Below are 20,399 nucleotides of genomic sequence, written 5' to 3'. Positions count from 1 at the left end.
GAAAAAATTGAATATTTCAAATGCCGCTATACGGAGCTAGGGTGCAATATTCCGGTCGTAACCTACGCCATTTTTTAGCTTTTGGCACACCAAAAAACACCCCGAAGTTTAGAAACGATCGGTGTTTCTCCAAGCGAACCTCAGCTATTACAAAACTCGAAAAATGGCGATTTTTGCGGTTTTTAGCAATATTCAAACGGCTCTATATCAGTCAATTTTGAAGCAATCAAAATTCTGAAAAAAGCAAATTAAAGGTCTTGAAAAGACCTTTAATTTGCCGGTTTCAAAAGTTAAATTGCTTCAAAATTGACTGCTGTAGAGCCGTTTGAATATTGTTGGAAATCCACAAAATTAGCTATTTACTTGAATTAAGCTCGAGATGTGGCTATCGTCGAAAACCTCGGGGTCAATTTTTTTTCAAAAAGTACTTTTTCAGACGAAAAAAATGAGCCCAACTACGTCTCTGAAAAGTCAAAACTCCGCTTTGTAGAATTTTTCGAAAATCGACAAAAAACAGCGAAAAAAACCACGTTTTTCGACACTCATTTGTCGCTTGGCACCTCCAAAAATTTTTTTCCGGGCTGAAACTTTAGGAAAAGTCTTTTTTTATGTTGTTTAATAACATATCTTTTTTTCAGATTTTTTTGAAATACCGCCGCGCACACTTTTTTAAAAAAGTAGGAGAATGACCCATATATTTTGTTATTTTTGGGCTTAAAAACCAAAAAGAAAACGAAATGAAATTTATAATTTTAACAAAAGAATGTATTGCACATCCACTTTCGTTGCTTATTGAACCATAATAAGTTCTTTTTCGTTCGTAATCATATATTTGTAACTGATGAGGTGCAAGTTTTCGAAAAATTAGGTAAACATTTCGAAAATCAGGTAAAAGATATTCAATGATTTAGGAACAAGTTTAAAATTGACTAATGATTCAATGTGGAATACAGTTAATATTCGACAGAATAAATTATTTTAAAAGATCATTGCTTCGATTTATATAAGTTTCGATACAGTGAATTTTTCATATTCCAGCATCGAAAAATAGGTTCTATTCATATTTTTTGGATCACCTCGCACTCATAAAAAAGAACTGCTTGTTAAAATATATCTTTCATTGTGTAATAAAAAATGTATTTTAATATGTAATGAAGAAAAGAGGAAAATATAATGAGAACAATTTGATAAATATTGAAAATAAAATGAACACATTACCTTCTTCCAGTGCATCGTCGCCATCGCTCATTAGTTCATCGTCCGAGCAAATGTTCAGTACGTTTACCAACATTTCTGTGACTGTAAGAAAAAGAATAACGTAGGACATAAAATAAATAAATGTATAATATAAAAATTGTGGTATTGATAAGAGCGAAAGAAATGTTTTCAAGGCTATAACAAATTTTTCAAGTACCTTTTTCTCCTACGAATGGCAATGACCACGTGAAAACGTCCATGAAATTTGGTAACCAGTACGGATGTGGCGAGCAATTGAATTGACGAATATTCATCACATTGTTTTCGTACTTGAGCACCGCGGCCTTTTGTAAAGAAAAATGATTAAAAACTGTATAAATAATGGAACTCTCTCCAAGAAATCAGATTCGATAATAATCAACTGGGATCGAATATTTTTTTTCACAAGGTTTCTCTTGGGATTGTTCCCCTTAACATGCATAACACAGAAGTAAATGGGGAGATGAAAAAGTATATAAGAACGGCAACAGAATAAGAAAATCTAACCTTGTTATTGTAGACGTCGAGATAGTTGGGCGCGCTGAATATGGTTATCAAGGATGGGAAGCCCGTCGTCTGTGACTTGCGGTACATACGATATCCGGCGTCTTGTGCCTCGTGTGCCCTAATGATACTTAACAGATTGTTGCTTTGAAGGAAGTCGCAGCACGCTGCATAACTATTGAACAAAAAAAGATAATAGGTCAAGTATTTGAATTTCTAACTCTTATTATTTATTCTCCTGGAAGTGCGTAACGCATTTACCAAAAGCGTTGAAGCAAATTGTTGAGAAAATGAATTGCAGTCTCGTAACGGAATTGAAATTTTTTCCCCCACAGATATTTGTCACTGTGCAGGGGCGTGCGTGAATAAGCCGAGCGCATGTGCGCGCCCGAATGAACATTTCATTTCGCGCCTTTTTTTTTTTAATCAAAAAACGTAGAGCAACTTTTTTTTGTCTGTCTCTTTCTCTCTTTGTGCCAAATGTAGGAATAAAGCACACAAATGCAGCGGAAGCAGAAACAGCATACAAACTACGCAACCTTGTATCCTTATCGAGCGAATAGAGGAAGAGCGAGAGAGAAAGGGAGAGAGCGATTACTAGGGTGCAAGTCCGACGGACTACACATATGGGTATATTATAACTAACCACGCATGGAATAGTTTATAAACAGTGAGAAAGAGAAAAATAGAGTGAAAATAGGAGGTATGCTGGAAGAAAATGAATGAATTCGAGGAGCAATGAAAATTGTTTATGGGACGATTCTCCGAGGAGTCGTTGAAATTTTCGCACATACGCGTAACATAACTTCATGTGAGTATATATCTTTTGCTCTCCCTTTTCTATCCCTCCCCTTTTTTCTCACTCTTTCTTTCAGCAGTTTATAAACTAACCCTCTTTTATGTAAATTCGTGACAATTTTCATTCTAAAACTTTAAACAATTTCAAACATTTAAATGTTGTACATCTGAATTCATTGGAACGCCGCAAAAATTAAGACAATTCTGGTAATAAATACATTTTTTATATAAAAAACCGCAAAGAATGTCTGTGTTTTATTATCATTAAAATTTAAATACAACTTAGAATAATTAATACTTGATAGCTCAAATCTGGTCGCAACATCAATTTATCGAAGGGCGTATATGAGCGTATTCCATGCAATTTTTTCATTGCAACCACACTGGGACGTACTTGAAACGCATTTTTATCTACAGCATTGACCGCTTGTTATAATGTAGATCATTAAAAACCGATAGTCCTAATAATAAAATGAAAATAATCAGTGCAGCAAGGACTAGGTATTGAGGCAAGAAAATTGTAATTTGCAACTCATATTACAAGCGAACAATCGTTGTTTTTCAAAAATTTTGGAATCTAAATCTATCTAAACAGGAAAACGCATTCATAGCTGTCAATAATTTGAATAAGTGATACATGAATGCAATCGCTTCGATTTATGGTTCAGTGCTTTTTTTTTACCTTTTCAAGAATGAGATCATAAATCACACGAATACGCGAGCGATATATGCGAGTTTAATTAATTGAAATTGTTTTCAATCTGCAAGTTAAGCTTCAATAAAAAGAAAATAATAATTACAAAAAAAAATACAATATTTCCCTTTCAAAATTTGAATATTTATATAAAAGATCTTACCTGTAGAAATACGAACATCCTCGTACACTATTGTGTGAAAAATGTTCAGCGTTTTTTTCATTGCCAAAATCTTCGAGCGGATCCGACCACAACAAATCGCACATGGGTCCAAAAGCTGGTGGTTCTTTGAACCTGTCAAGCTGTTGCAATAAAAAATGACACAAACATATTCATTACACGATGTGTTATTGCGCTCAATTCACTGATCTAAAATTAGTTGAGAGCTTTGAAAAGCTCGATGGTATTTATGAATGTGGCGAAACCCCCTGTTTTTATATTGTATGCGAATACTTGAAGAAAAGAGAGACCATTCACGTGAATTTTATTTAAATGTGATATTGAATTGTTTTGAATAATGCTGAAGAATGTTAATACATGCCACGTTCAAGTTAAATCTAAAATAGATTTAGGTTTTTGCTTAAAATTCTTTTAAAAACCGGCTCAGTGATGCAGTAATTTTTAATTTTCGCTCCACTGCAATTGGAAAAAGCTACTTAATTCGTATTATTTAAATAATTATTGATTTTGCGATGCAACCAGATTATTAAAGGTCAATAACAAAAAGAGCACGAATTACGCGTCACGATTACGCGATACTTCAACGGAACGGAAAGAAATAATCCCAGTAGCAGTTTTTCAGAAATAAATTTAAGTTGACCTTGACGAATGATAGGCGAGGTATAATATCTAGGTGCAGATCGCGTCGCAACGATCCACACAAGAATTGCATAAAGTAACTGTGTGTGTGTGTGTGTGTCTGTGTGTGATTGTAGGTGTGCGCCAGTGCTAACCTTGCGAATGTCTTCCAAATTGTGAATTTCCGGCGAAAGGCCACCATGCACACAGAGGAACTGCTGGTTCATGAGAGCAGCGAGCGGCAAACAGTCGAAGGCGTCCATGCACGCGTCGTAAACTCTCTCCGAGTATTTAATTTTACCTGCGCAAAAAAATTATTCAATACATAGTGTAATTGACAGCTCATTCATCGACGAGACAATGGATATGGGTTTCATTATCGACTCGTCGCAACTTGGTTTTCTTCTTCATTTGAGAAAAATATTTTAATATGACTCTCAAAAATAGTTTGCAAGCAATGCCTAGTAGTTTATCAACAAGACACGTTCGTTGAACCGCACGCTGCGTCTTGGGGGTATTATTTTTAAATGCATGACTCGAGCTCGAAACATACTTTATATACACACGCGCACACATTAACATACTGACAGATTTCTCTTTCGTCGTTGAAACAGTCTCCGCCGTACAGAAAAAAAATCGTAAATCTTTAATTAAAGCGACGCATTTCACTGTTTTTGCATTTTAAAATGAAGAGCTGTAGAATTTAGAATATACGTCAAACAATGAGATGGCTTAGCTCAACAGAAATAGACTCGGCGCATTTGTCATCGAAAACAGATCAAATGCATTCGGGTATATTTAGAAAAGTATTTTTGCAGTGTATAAATTATCTTTTTCAAAAAGAAGCTCGTTCGTTCGGTTCGGTAATTGATCGAATTATAAAATGACAGCGAAAGGCTGTATTCATTTTCTATTTCAATAATCAGTCCTGATACGTGTTTCTATTATGCGCGCGGCTTTTACAATCGAATAATGTTCATGAAACTTACATTCTTGCTTAAATGTGAAGTACTCTGTTAGATGCCGACATTCGTGATTGCCTCTGAGAAGAAACAATGTATGGGGATGGCACAGTTTCAATGCCCACAGGTACAATACACACTGTAAAATAAAGAAACATTTTCACCATGTTGAATTTACAATTCTTTGAAAATACTACGTATGAATTTAATGTTTGCAATCGCGTGAATATACTATTAAGCAAGTTTCTTAGATTTTATTTTTTATCCAACTTATCCGTTACACGTAGTCTTGGCTTTTATCAGAAAATAGCACGATGTAAAAGGAATTTTTAAATTTTGAAAAAAAATATCGAGAGATAAGTTCAAGTTATTAATATATAAAACGAAGGTTGACTCTGGCATAGACGAGGTCGCATCTTGTACGGTTTGCAAAGCACGTATGCTCTAAGCAGTTACACATTGCCCTAGAAAAATACGCGAATAATAAAAGATGCATTTGACATTATTTTAGCGTTATAAAGATCACTGTAATCCGATTTCATATTTTTTTTCTGCAAAAACAAAATAATCGTCTTACGTTCAAAGCGATTAAATTTGAAAATCGAAAAAGTCGTGACTTTTTTCATCGAGCATTAAAATTTATTCAGTTTTTATTTCCAATGTATAGTCACAAAACTTTCATTTTAGCTGCACCGCATTTAGCAAACTGTCAAACTATAGGCAATTGTAATTTGTAGTATATGTTAATACTGACCTCGATACTGAAGTAGCCTCTGTCGACGTAGTCACCGAGGAAGAGGTATTTTGTGGTCGAAGGAGGCCCGCCTACCTCGAACAGTTTCATCAAGTCGTAAAACTGCCCGTGAATATCTCCACAGACTGTAAGAAAATACCAAAGACACATTGTAATTATCGCCTTGAGACGCGCCAAGCTCGAGAATCAAGTTCGAGCCTGATAATACGGACTACCGACCTGTGACAGGTGCCTCGATGTCGATCATCGTCTTTTCGGAGCGCAATAGCGCTGCCCCATCATTGATTATTCGCAGCGCCGCTGCTTCGTCTATTCTGCCTTCGAGGATGAAGTGCTGTTTGAGGACGTCCGGCCGGGGCTTGCCCGTCCTCGAGTCGAACACCTCGGAAGCTGTGAGCTTGCGCGATGGTGGAAATGGCACATCTGCAAATAACACAAAACAAATAAACATTTGTTGCGAATTAATTGGCGAAGAGCTAGTTCTCTTGTTCGTATTATATATATATTCGATGCGTGTGTACGACAGTTTTCAGTTTCATATTTTTGTGTGTGCGTGTCTCATCGCGACTTTAATGAGATGTCCGTTTCAATGGCTCATTCAGGCGGCCGGGCGCACCCCCGCGCTCGCAAAGTTATTTGCTCGCGACGAAAAGCACGGCTCGAGCGCTTTCTACGCAGCGCAATTGAAGAGCTTCTCGCTGAAACTCTATTTAAAAATTAACGGCAGACACGCGGATAAATCGAATTTAGAGAAACGCGGCGACTCAGACTCGCGACGGTTGTGTACAAGGATACGATATACAGGTTCATAATTATCATGGAATCAGTTGCTCTTTGGCTGAATAAGCCTTGCAAGTTTGATACACTGCAGGTTCAACAGGTGATTCGAAAGGTAATATTGCCCGAGCGCAGTATTGCCGAGGCCAACAAAAGTCAGTCATATTAAAGCCGAGCAATCGATAACGGCATTGCGACTTTCTTATCGATTAGATATTTATTGTAAAGTTTCTCCAGTAATTGAGGGTAGCTGAATTTTTCTCTACGCGTGCATCAATGTTGATGAGCGCGAAATCGGGTATGCGATTTCTTCTTTTTCATTATTGATGGCTGAAAAACTCTCCGCTTAAGCTGGTTTTTCTCTTTTCAAGAAAAATATTTGTAGCAGCTTAAATTCTGAGAGCATCGTTGCGAAACAAGCATAACAATAGAATTAATTAAAGTACTGTTATGTTCGGTTTATTTGCTACGAGTATAATGCATTGGATACGTGAGCAAATCGCAGCGTTACAAGTTATTTGCCATTACTGTAAAATGTAAATGAATTGTTTTTCTTAAAAACGCATCGGACCGGCGAAGGAAAACAAGAAATTGAAGGGTAAATTTCACGAAAAATGTTTACTATAGCCTCTGAAAATTTTCAATCTGTTGTTGTAAATTTTGCCAGATATATTATAGATACAGTAGCAGCAGCAGCAGCAGCAGTCCGCGCATCCATAATGCAAGTTTTTTGCTGCTACTGCATCGCCATTTTCTCGCAGCACAAGAATATGGAAAATGTGCCAAAGAAAAGAAACAAAAGCAATTAAACAAATGACCCGAAACAAAAAACAAACATCATTTGCCATCATTCAAATCTCTCTCGCTGCAAGCGCGGATCTCGGGAGAGCTAGCGCGCAAAAAAGCTCATTTCCCAAGATCCAGCGGAATAAATGATGCTGCCTGCTCGGCTATACACGTATATACGTAGCCGAAGGCCTGCGTCGTTGTATTCACACAAACATACAAATACACACAGACACACGGCATAGCACAGTTGCTATTGCTGCTACTGCTGTTGAGTGAGATGTTGCTATATAGAATAGCCGAGAGGAAGTCCGAGAACGATAAACCCGAGACTTGTGTGTAGCAGGGCGAATAGCTGTATATGTAGGTATAGCTAGCCACAGCTACATGGGTGCTACATCCACTCGCACACGCCAACAGAGGCAGCCACACACATACGTGCACACGCATCGATAGCAAAGTGAGCGAGTACGCCTCAATGAATTATGGATCCCTTCGGGAAAACTTGCCTTGATACATCACAAGCTAGTCGCTACTGCCGCTGCATTTATGGCTTGTATACACAGATATACATAAAGAGTACGACTAACACGTTGTGCATGGAGCAATGAAGAATCTCATGCGACGCTAAAGTGCGCCTCCGTGTTTTGTATACGAAAGCTGGGCAACTGCGCGGGCTTCGCTATCCTCTATACATGTATAGACGCACACACAACGCACATATCTTCGATGCATTTTTCAACCGTTTTTCCTTTCTTTTTTTCCGCTTCTATCCCGAGCAAAGTTCAAGCAGCCATAGCTCGGGGTATTAAGGCTATTTTTGTGCTATTCCCCGTTTTATTCAACCAGTCTTTTCCGTGAGCGCTACGTGTATAAGTAACGACGCTAATTTCGGAGCAACCCGTTGATGAGTAATTCATTAATCCGAGCCGATCGACTTGGAGAGAAAACCCGCTCGCGCACATCTGCTAAGATGTCACAGTCGCCTAAACGAGAAAAGATTCGTCGTCGGAAAAATTGTAGAAAGAAAAAGACTATCATAAGCTTAATTTACTCGAGGAGGAAAATTTAGTGGGATAGCTCGGTGACTGATGACTCCGGTGTAGCAACGATCCTATAACTATTTCGAACTTCGCTCGAGACTCGTCGACTCGTTGCAACTTGAGATGAGCATGAAAACTCTTGGATATTACATTCGTATCTTAAATTCCCAAAGAGTAATTAAACATTGAAAAAAGCCCGAGCTTAGGTGCACGAAAGTACGCTCGGGCGCGCGTTGAATTTCTATCAAAGTTTGTTCGAGATCGCGTTGTTATTCGGCGACCTTGCCTCTCGTCGTTCGAACAGACATTCGTTTTATTTTCTCTGCTTCACAATGGCGATACACGAGAAAACATGAAAAGAACAAGTTGTTGTCCAATGTTGAAATGCGCGCCATATGTGCATATATTGCGCGTACGAATTGTAACAAGTGGAAATGTATTCGTTTCCGTGATTTATGGAGCGGAATTTTCCACTTTTAGTTTCAAAGGTGTATATTGCGCACGTGCACACGATACGTATGATCTTATTTTCAAGTCGACACCCGATGACCCACAAAGATAATTTTTTCTAAATCATTCCACATTTTTGTTTTAAAATTGTTTTTTGCCGCTGTTTTTATTTTTCATAAAAGAAAAACAAAATGAAGAGTCAAAATTGTAAAATACCGATACACAAGAGCTGCTCGGGCCTCGTCGACTTTCTCAGATGTAGCAATTGTGCGGGTGTTTCAAAACATTCGCTATTAAAGTGCGATATTCAAAGAGTTTCCTTGAAGCAACATTTGGCATCGCTGCGTTAGGCTACGATCGCTATTATAGCGTTGAGACCGGTGTGAAATTATGCAATTGGCGCAAAATCATAAAATAGTTGAAAATTTTAACTTTTGTTAGCATCGAAAAAAATTACGGGAAAAGTCCAAGAAAAAAAATACGTGACTGGTAGGCGTGATTAGTCGACGAGATGTCCCTCAGCGAGGCCAAAGACAGCCACGCGTTGAAAAATCGCTCGAGAACGGCGCGGACGAAAATTCGTCGGTCACACGTACTTGACGAAATAATATAAGTGAATAATAAAAATATTCGCTTTTTGCACTAATAAATATCTTGGCGTCGCGAGCTTTACGATTGCTCGGAGCTATAAAGTTTCGCGCGCTTACAAGCACATGTAAACGTTTACGAGAAAACATATCGAAAGGCGCGCGTGCTCGCCAGTATTATGTGCTTGCGGAGCTCGGAAAATGAAATTCTCGCTCGCGCAGGCAAGTGCACATGCGAGCGCCCACGCGTATACTCGTAATAATGCCGCCCGCTATTCTGCTATTTCTCCAAAGCGCGAGAGACGCGGTATATTATATCGACAAAAGTAATAGCTCCTAGAGGCTGTCACGCAACGAGCAAAAGAGAAAAATTTCGACTCTCTCTCAGACGCTGTGGCACTAAAAACAATTCTCAGCTGTTCCCTGACCGTAATTTATGGATCTCGCTGCGGCTGCTGCTGCTGCGTACACTCGTATACGCTTGTACAACTGTTGGGTACTTTACGAGAGTCTTGAATGCAGAAAAAAAAGAATAATTCATCCGAGATTGGCTTGTCTTGAAAAGCATTTTAAAATTTTCAGTCTTGCACAGTAGAAGAGCTTGCGGGGGGACACCTATGTTCACGTATCATATACATTCACGAAGGCGTCTTACATACAGCGGGAACGAGCTAATTGTCGAAGGTGGCGGCGGTGTATAGCAGTAGCTTTGGAAGATCAAGATAATTCGCGCGCTCGCCACTGGAAAATAATGGCTACAACGTTTTCCCTTATATCTACAACAATTTCGAAGGTAGCACAGGTCAGCAAGTAATTTTCTATTCTTACCTATTTTTGCATTTTTATATTTTATTCGGGCGTTATATTACGCCTAGGTGCTTACGTGCATACGTGCTACATGTGTACGTAACGTATAACATGTGCGCTCGAGTTTGCTCAGGTCGAAAAATCGAAATTCATAATTAAAGCAGCCACTGATCGCATGTGTGGGTGCGCGTATACGTGGGGGTGGAATGGCGATTAGCTCGCGTATCTAGGCTCGCACTCGCATAACGAATAATTGGCTCTAGGTCGAAATGGCTATAATAAGCGAACTAGTCGCATGTATATATATATAATATGCAGCGTAGTGCGCGCATATATCGGACGCAGAAGGTGGTGAGTCTCGCGAAAATTCGTTCGGGCGGCCACGTCCGCTGCTCTAGGTGTGTAAGGTTACATGCAAAATTCGCTCGGTCTCTCGCGCGTATGTAACAATATATAAGGGACGCGCAGAGGGCTGCTCGATCGCAAGCTCTAGGGCAAGGACTGAGGACTCACGGCCGCTTATACATTACCCACGACTCCGATATATACGTTTAATAATATTATTGTGTGCCGTGTAGCAAGTGCAGCTGCTGTCGAACCACAGAACGCATGCAAGCACACGAGCCTAGTCGTGGGTTTTTTTTTATACGCATAACGTACAGGAGCTTTTGCATTTGCGTGTAGTTGCGCACAAAAACACGCACACAGAGAGATTCGTCGACGGCACGAGCAGCTGCAGCAGCAGCAGCAACAACAGCAGAAGGCGTCGCTCGCTACACATTATACATGTATAATATCGATTGTCACGGGGAAACACGCTCTGTTGCTCCCGTTTTGATAAACAATATAATGGTCGGTAAATCAATGCGGCGCGCGCTAGTGCGAGTGAGAGAGAGAGAGAGAGGCACAGAGAGAAGCTATAGTAGCGCCACACGCACGCGATTCCTCCTCCGCCTCCTTCTCCTCTTGCAGCCGCTCGCTCTGTGCTCTTCTTCTCTCTACGAGCTAATTGTCAACTTGATGCTGCGCGCAAATACCCTCTTCTCTTGTGTGCGTGTGTGTTTGTGCGTGTGTGCGGTAAAATTACTAGCCGATCGCCCGGAGCTTTTGTTACACAGCGCGTGCTCTGTTCTAGTCTGGCGCGGCATTTTACGGCTGCACGCGTCTTCTGTCCTCTGACGCAGCGCCAGTTTACATCTCCCTCTATCTCTGCATTGTCATTACAACGGCACAAAGACTGCCCTTTACGCCAAATGATTTTCATGCGTATCCGGACAATACTTGCAATCATGCCCTTGCGCCGAAAATCTTGTCGAAAATTATTATCCCCGGCTGCGTTTTTTTGCCCTAATCACGATGTTTTACCTTACACAAGGACTCGAGATGCGCAGTATAAGAAACTGCGTGTCGTGATAACCAATCAACTGCTGGATGCAATATAAGCGCGCGTGATAACACTGCAGCTACTATTGCTCGTCGATGTAATTTTCCAACGAAAAGAGCAGTTAACCCTTGGTTCGATCGATTCGACGCTACAAGTTATCTAATCGACAAAGTAATATCATAAGCTAAAGCTCGAATTCAAACGTGAAATTACATGCACTCGAGCTTTCAAACTGTTATCAGCAGTTGGCAGATCAATTCCTCCAACATTATTCGCTGCTGCTGTCGCAGTCGTTCTTTTTGTGCTAATTTCATTTATTTGTTTAGCCAAAATAATCGATAGCCTTGGAGCGGGGCACTGATTTCTTTTCGTATACGATACGGCTCGCTGAGGATCGATGCTAGCAAGAGTCGCGTTAACGCACACGCGTACAACGCAACTCTTTGCTTTTTGCATATAGCACACATGCACACAAAGACGCAAGTATAGCGTCAACTGTTTCGAGCGCGTAACTAGCGATACATCAAGGATAATACAATTTGACGCTTGGCTTTGCGTATTTCTGTCACGCTTCTTGCATCGGCTTCGTCGAAGAATCGCATCTTTCCGCAGTGCCTGTGCGCATATATTTCATCGTTATGCATTCCGTACATGCGTTTTGAAAAAAACATTTTTTTTTCTCTTCCAAACACGTGTAAACATCTTTTGTTAGCAGTTGGTTTGGTTAACTACACTCTGTATACTTGTCAAATGCGACAATGAGTTACTTATGTTCACCGCATTCGCTCATAAAAATATCAAGTAAATAAAAGAAGTATTTTCGAGAATTTTTAATTACTTTTTGAAAATTTGCCACTATGTCATTGGTTCAGTGACAAACGGCTCTATGTGTTTTCTCTCTCTTTTTCTCACTTTGCAAAAATTAAAGTTTTATTGAGTTTGAAAAGTATACTGCACTTATATAAAAATAAAGAAAAAACATCACGATGAATTTAAATTAGTACACATTTATTTTTGTTCCGTCGACTTTATCATTTTTTTTTCAACGCAACATTTTCACAAATGCATTAATGACGAGTGGTTTATTGTATTAAATATAAAGGTCACGCGTGTGCGACTTTATCAGATATATGATGCGGCAGTTTTTTTTTCTTTTGAAAATACTGCGGCACTGCAGCTGCAGAGCAACATGTTCTTTTTTGAACATTTACGTGACTTCAGCTGTTTTCATTAACGTTAATAACATGCAATACTAGAAGACGAAAGACCACACGACACAAGAGACTGCATTTAAGCCATATCGCATTTTTTGTATTTTTTTTTATCCCAGTATTCCCGCAATACGACAGAATTGAATTGTTTCTTATCTACTGACACGTACGAATATTGCTTGATTTTTACGGACATTTTTTTTCGAAAATCAATCTAGCACGAAATATATAATAACATCATAAAAAAAATCATGATATTCCCTTTTATTTTTCATTTAGATTTTTCTTACATTTTTAGGATTTTCGTATCCTTTTTAAGAATACACGTATTTAGTTTTATTTCCATTTCTTGGAACGTTATTCTTGTCATAGAATAAACTATACAAAAAAGTTGCTGCTCTTTTTGTGAATTCAATAATGCGTAGCTTGTCGATAAATAAACACGATTGAGTAGGATTTTTTACCATTTTTACATATAGTAATGTTTTACAAAGTTGTAAAAAAGTTAAATCTTGAAATTCTTACCAGAAGTCACTGACTAGAAAAAAAATTGTTTTGAGAAAAACTATTCAACTATGCTAAGCTAAAAAATTTGTTCAGAAAAGTTTCATTGTTTCAAAATTGTATGTTGTATTTTGTTAAAAAAGAAATATCAGATTTTCTGTTATATTTCAAAGAATAACAAAATTTTCCAATAACCCAAGTAACCTACTCAAATTGCAAAAACAGCATTACAACGTTTCGTAAAATTAATTCAAGTCCTTCTGTGAAAGTCTGAGAAGAGTTGAAGGACTTTGATGGCGAGTGCATTATAACAAGTTATCTACAGTGTAGCACAGAGAGAATACACACATGCATGTGTACGAACATTCACGAGTGCACAAGCGCATAGGCGTGTAACCAAGTGCCTATGCGTTTCAACAAATGTTGAATTATACAACAGTCATGATTCTTCATATCGTTTGATACTGCAACAAATGACGCGAGAGAAAATCAATATCTAAAATTTCTGATTGTTGTACCAAAGTTTCGCTGTTGCCTCCCGCGCCTCTCTCTGTTTGACCATAAAATTCGATTACACCTATTGTTGCACGTATGGAAATCAATAAATTTCCACGCGTACACGCGCGCTCATTCAAAGAAAATAAGCTTTACCTTCGCCCGAGAGTCGCTGTCAAAGCTTTTAATTCGGGTAGCGACTTGCTAATGATTTCTCCAAATACGTTTAAGCTCATTTAATATTCCGCTACAGAAATTTCATTATATTCAAAATAGATTATGCGAATGCATATTACAACGCTGCATTATTTTCTGACGCGTGACTCTTGATCTCGGCTCGACAAGCTCGCGAAAGCAAGAAAAAATACATTGCAGCCGCTATTGTCACTTTTACAGTACATTATTATAGATGCAACAAAGTCACGGAAGCTTCGGAGTCCTTCATAAATTACAATATAGACATTGAATATAAATGCAGACTAATTAATATTTTACTATGCTTTTTAATCCTAAATATTGAAAATATCAATATTACTAATTAACGCATAAATCATATTTCCAGTTCTTTTGTTATTCATAGGTTCAAATTGTTCAACCAACTAGTTTTTTTTTCATTTTCTAATCTACAGGTAAACATTTAGCACAATGAAAAATATTCTGTAAATATAACAATAGTGTAAAAATGAAATGCATATTAATATACTTTTTCATTATTCGTTCGCTTATCAGTAGTAAATAATCCCAATTGGTCTAGACGTGATAATTGGCCTACTTATTTGACCTGTCTCAACGACGATGAGTCGAAAGGACGACAATACGTTTACAAGTTATCGAGAATTCAAGCGATTTTATCGCGGCAATGTGCATAAAGTACCGAGTCCCTCATTTTTTCCGTGCTTCTCTACATTTTATTTACAATTGCCGAAATTTACATGGACGTTTTGAATAGTTAAAAAGCGCCAACGCGTGACGCTCTATTGCAGAGCAATATTGGCAAAAGTCCACCGCGTGTCCACGTTGACACAGCCGAACGAATATACAGGGACAAAAGATATAAATAAAACTTTTATAGCAAAATTTTCTCATAATCTTGTAACGCGTGCGAAGAGGAACGAGCGAATTCACGCCACCGCTTGCGACTTAATGAAAAAGATTCGTTTCGTATATAATGCCTCGCTGAACACCGTACAAGTTATAATCGTGTAAAAGTATAGCTTATAGCTAGCTATCTTGTTAAATTTTTCTCTTTTTTTTAGAAATTACCTCCTGCAAACGAGCTGAAGCTCGAAAAATTACTAATTGGCTTTATTCGATGCTTGTTAAACGATATTTTTTCCACTTCACAAACGTATAGTCACGGATCCATTCATAATGCCATAATTTTGATTGGCAATGAACTTAATACTCGAAAGCCGATTCTTTGTGAGTATATTGGTTAACAAAATAACGAGTAACTTCGTAATTAATATAATTATGATTTAAAAAAAAAATTCATCAATAATATTCGATAAAATCAAATATACTGCTGCTCAACCGTTGTTTCTCATACAATTTAACAATAAATTTTGTCAAGTAGTAGTCTCGATAACCCAATGAACGACTGCATAAGTCACATCTAGTATTGAAATAAATCATCAGACAAATATACATTTTTGCGATTAAAATTTTGCCGATTCTTTAACTACACATAAAACAATAAGCTACGTCTGCTACTCGAGCACGAGTTTCATAAGATTTAATGGTCTTTTTTAACTCTCATAAAATGTATTTTACCGATAAACAAAAAAAGCACGGATGCCTGCAAGTGAAATTCTTGATATTCGTTTTTAATTCTTAATACTCAGCGACATGAAAAAGTAAGAGCAAAAAAGTAAAATTACAAGTAGAAAGCTACGCGTTTAAAAAGATACTTGATGTCTCAATTGTTGAATACAAAAGTGACAGTCCTAAATAAGGTTGATTATAAAATTAATAATAAATATCGTATATAATAAATCAAGGAGCTGTCTTTGCGATGAATGGTATAGTCTGATCGATCCTTGACCCTAACTACTGGTCATGCGAATGAATCTATTATCATAAAGGCTAGCTCGTGAATTATGTATCTCTCTGGGCTTAAAATAATTTTGCGAGTTCTTAGAAATATTGAATTATATATGATACATGATTATGTGTAGCTTACGCGCATACTTTGAAGCTATCGGAAAAAGTGTCGAAAATTGATGGCGTTAGTTTAACTCATGGAAAAATCAAACTAAGCAAAATTTTAATGTTTTCAGCTAAACACTTCGTGCACCAGAAGCATCATAAAATTGATTTTCAAGTGTCTTTTTTACTACTTGTGCGCTAAATACATTTGACTTGTAAAGAGTGGCGATGATCGTGCAAGTTGGAAAAATCAATCTCAATTAAATTATTTTGCGCGAGTTGCCTGAGCTGATTTAGCAGCGATGTTGCGGTGGGGGAAAACGCGCGATCGCACGGTGTACGAGAGAGAAAGAGAGAGAAGCGACATAGGAGAACATCCATATCAGTAATATTGCCAGCGTGCCTAGTTTGGCAGAGTCGCAGCTTTTTTCAATGACGCGCGCGCGCGCGCGCATAAAGCCTATACTACCCGCGGTACACAGTAACTCATTGGCTTAACGAGAAACGAGAATATCATCGAAATATGCGAATATTATTTGCGTTACGCTCAAAGGTGAACCGATCGATTTAACCGTCGTCATTTTACTGCTTTTTCTGGCAATACTACTCGGCTTCATTTTCTCTCTACGCAACGAAATATTTTGAACGTCATATACTTGAATAAACGCACTTGTCACTGGCATTTCACAATTGTATTCGAAACAAAAACCAAAAGATAAAATGATCCCGTGATAGTCCAGGTAAGCTCACAGAAATCATTTGGAAAGGCCCAAAGTATACACGGTATTAATGTGAAATTTTATGTCCTAAGTTTCTTCAAAATAAAAAAAAGAACACATTGCGTGCTATCTCTCCACACTGACGACAGACGATTTGTTCTAATAGCTAAATCTTAAAAGCAAACGTTCGAAGCTTATAGTATAAACTATAGAGGTAATGTAAAGTTTAGATACTTATAAAATATGCATGTTCAAAGCTCACTACAGACACTTACTATCGATAACTAAGTTCACGTACATACTAGAATTATGAAGACTACTTATACTAAGAAGTATTACTCGTTCATGAATCAATGAAGACCTTATTGAAGTTTTTTTATGTTTCAAATCTTTGATTAAAAAATTTTAATAATGATAAATTTTGTTCAGTACCACAAATGAAAATTTATGGATTTAAAAATATTCTAAAGCTTTCAAATTCACAGCTCAGATTATAATTTTTCACTATTTTGACAGTGTCCACACAAATATTGTGCACATCTACGATCACCCAAGTCCTCGAACTCGAACTAATAATTTATTTTCTTTGACATCATTTCTACTCTGATAAATGAATTTCTTTCTGAATTAGGAAACATCTTGAGATCGCGCACGTGCTCATGGGCACCAAAATCAAGGCGGGCTTGCTTTTCTTTTGAGTACATTAATAATGTTGCAGAGATCATCAATATTGCCGAGGTTGGATATCAATGTGTACAATGAGCGAGCTACAATACATGTAATAAGTAATATTAATTGATCATGTGTTTCTGAATTCATACGCATAGAAGTACGAACAAATGAAAAAACTCGCGATAAAAGCACAATTTTTGATGATCTGTGAATAGTATTGACAAACTATGGCGTGTGGTAAGCAGCGCAGATTCAGGACGTTATACTGGAAATAACCTCGCCTAAGTCTAAAGTGAACGAAAATATTAATAAGGAAACAGTATACAGTTGCGCCGGCGTTAGGGTAAAATCAGCTTGGCTCAAGCATCGGGTCGAAACAGGTAAGCTTAAGCAGCTTGAACCAATTATAGAGACCAAAGCCTGAGATTACCTTCAATAAATAATAATCATCGTCGCCTCTTTGATTCTCTTTTAATATGAAAAAAAGCTTAATTTTAATAGTAGGCGAAGACTGCGGAAAATTAACTAGGATAAAGAGGAGCAGTCAAAAAATAAACATACACCCACGGAAAAAATGAAGATAACGCAGCGAACGTGTAGCACTGAAAGATATTCGAACGCGGCATACCGTCCGAGGTCATTCGATCTAATCAGTTTGTACATCTGACCATCAGATGCAAAATTAACATCCAAACAAACTCAATCATCAAACTAAGCCAGCCAATTTTGAAGTTAATATACTCAAGCCTCCATCAGCTAACTTCTACAGTTTCAAATTCGTCGCTCGAAAGTGTATCGCGCGCTGCGTTGTGTATATGCATATAGTAGACGCCTATATAGCAGCGAGCAGCCCAGCCATCAGAATGACCAATTTGTGTTACTCGTAAACTCGGGCTTGTCGCGCGTCTACAATGAACTGTTCGGTAAAATCGCCAAAATACATTATACGTTACGCGCGCGCAAACTTGCAACTATACGCGATCTTTCGATGCCATTGAAACAGTACATAATTGAATGTTATTCAATATGCGTCAGTTAGTCGCGTCGGCTCTAGACAAAATCGTTTGGCCAACTTTTACCATGAATGCGTTTGTCATTGCACTCGCGCGCATGGCATGCCTTTGTAACGATCAAGTGGATTCCTGCTGTCGAATATACCGATGCAATCATCATTTCGATCAAATAAATTAACAGTCGAAAAAAATTCTAAAAATTCAATCAATTATTTTCAAAATTCTTTGGCGAATCTTTGCTTTTTAAATGTACACGTGTGTACATAGGGAGACGGAGTAAATGTAACATATTGACCCCATAAACAGCGGCTCCGAAGTACATGATTATCGATCACTTAGCCGAATTCGCTCGGCAGCTGTTCGGTTCGATTAAACAAGTACATAAGCAGCGCACAGATCCCAGCGACATATCCATAGGCCTTTTGCGATTAATGATGACGAATTAACTGGAAACTAAAAGTAGCCGGGCACATAGGCGATACAGGCCAATATTGGCCATCACTTTGCGCACGGAGCCGTCGTTGTCGTGCAGGAAAGAGCGAGCAAAAAAAAAGCAGCAGCTGCTGTCGAGTCTCGCAAGTTCATAATTCAATTCTTTTCGCAAGTTGGATATTTGTGGTGGCAAAGACGAGTCAGAGAATAAGTCGAGAATAGTATCGTACAGCTGCACACGTATTACATGAATAATAGCTAGGCTTATTTTCCATCTAATGTAACGCACAATGACGACTGCTGGGTGAATTCGTTGATTTTGAATTGTAAAAAAGTAGTCTGTAGAGAATCGCTGTCTACTGGTCTACATCATCTAAATAATAAATACGAAAGCAAACCCAAAGCAACAATGAGATCCACTCTCGCTCGCACGTACATAATACACCACTACCTATACAAACACATGCACGCATCAGTACTCTCTCTTTCTCTCTGTACATTATACGTGTATATTATGTGTGTGCGTAGGGTAGACGTCTGTATATATATGTACGTGTATGTACATATACAGAGATATTATAGAGAAAAGCTAGCGGTGGGCGCGCACCCTCCCGTGACCCAGAGTCCATCGCACCCTCAACTTTATCTCTCTTTCTCTCCCTCAACGCTCCATCTTCATTTTCTACCCCAGTCCCTTGCCAGGTTCGCACGCATTTACGAAAAACAGGTTAAATCATGCGAGAGAGAGACGGTGCGTGGGTTCGTGTGTGTGTGTGTATGTGTGGGGGGTGGGATATTATAAGGTATATGTATAGCGTAGGTGTATAGGCACGAGGCATACACATGTACAGCACACTTTTGTCGCGTGTCACGTTGGCGTGGGTGTGTCTATCCATGCATCTGGTCGTCCACGATACACATGGAAGCTAGTGTGTGCCTGTGCAAGTGTGCATTGCACCTCTGCTCTCTCTCTCTGTAGGTGTACCGAGCAGTAGCAGCATATTTATATTATACCAACACACAGATGTACGATATGTGTAGGCTTTAGGTGGGCGCTATACATAAACGGCCGTGTGCGTGTAAGCGCGCGCACTGCGCACATGTGTGTTTGTAAAAGCTTTAAGCTTGGCTAACAGCCCATAGCATGCGAAAGGGAGAGAGAGAGAGAGAGAGAGAGAGAGGTTATATGCGCGCTATACGCAGACGGTCACGGAGAGGCTGCTGCTGCTGCTGCCGCTGTTGCTGAGGTGAGCTGGAAAGCAGCGAGCTCACTAGTGGAAAATGCAGAGTACGCCAGCGCAGAGGTATCGATCTCTCTTTCTCTCACGCTCTCTTTCTCTCTCTCTCTCTTCGTCGTTGCCGGTGAACGAGCTCGCAAGCGCCGACACATGCAGCAGCAGAAACAACCGTGAACTCCGCTGAGAAAAGTATTGCTGCAATGCTTCTCCCCGCATAGCGCATATAACCCAGAGAGTGCATTTGTTGCATTTTTCCGCCCGTTGTTGCTCGTGTTCGTCCATCCGTCTGCTCGTCCGCTCGTATAATAGGGCGCATTGCGAACGTGCAGCAGCAGCAGCAGCGGGATCACTCGGAATTGCAGTCGCGCGCTCTGGCTCGCACCGCG

The 20,399-nt window shown here is 38.8% G+C and overlaps 1 protein-coding gene across 9 annotated transcripts in view; it reads right to left on the bottom strand.

The window, feature by feature from the left end:
- LOC106655179 (serine/threonine-protein phosphatase 2B catalytic subunit 3-like) overlaps positions 1 to 20,399 on the bottom strand; it is a 48,583-nt gene that overhangs the window by 15,393 nt on the left and 12,791 nt on the right. For all 9 annotated transcript variants that reach the window (XM_023461467.1, XM_023461466.1, XM_014375418.2 and 6 more), the window contains exons 2-9: positions 5,967 to 6,170; positions 5,748 to 5,872; positions 5,021 to 5,132; positions 4,187 to 4,332; positions 3,396 to 3,535; positions 1,744 to 1,915; positions 1,415 to 1,541; positions 1,219 to 1,299 (exon numbers count right to left, since the gene is read on the bottom strand). In XM_023461467.1, the coding sequence (XP_023317235.1) occupies positions 1,219 to 1,299; positions 1,415 to 1,541; positions 1,744 to 1,915; positions 3,396 to 3,535; positions 4,187 to 4,332; positions 5,021 to 5,132; positions 5,748 to 5,872; positions 5,967 to 6,170 (1,107 nt within the window). The remainder of the gene's footprint in view (positions 1 to 1,218; positions 1,300 to 1,414; positions 1,542 to 1,743; positions 1,916 to 3,395; positions 3,536 to 4,186; positions 4,333 to 5,020; positions 5,133 to 5,747; positions 5,873 to 5,966; positions 6,171 to 20,399) is intronic.

This window comes from Trichogramma pretiosum, unplaced genomic scaffold, assembly GCF_000599845.2.
Source record: "Trichogramma pretiosum strain Unisexual culture from Peru unplaced genomic scaffold, Tpre_2.0 scaffold2, whole genome shotgun sequence".
NCBI classification, from domain to species: domain Eukaryota; kingdom Metazoa; phylum Arthropoda; class Insecta; order Hymenoptera; family Trichogrammatidae; genus Trichogramma; species Trichogramma pretiosum.
Note: the sequence above shows the minus strand (reverse complement) of the source record. Positions and strands in the feature narration are given on the sequence as shown.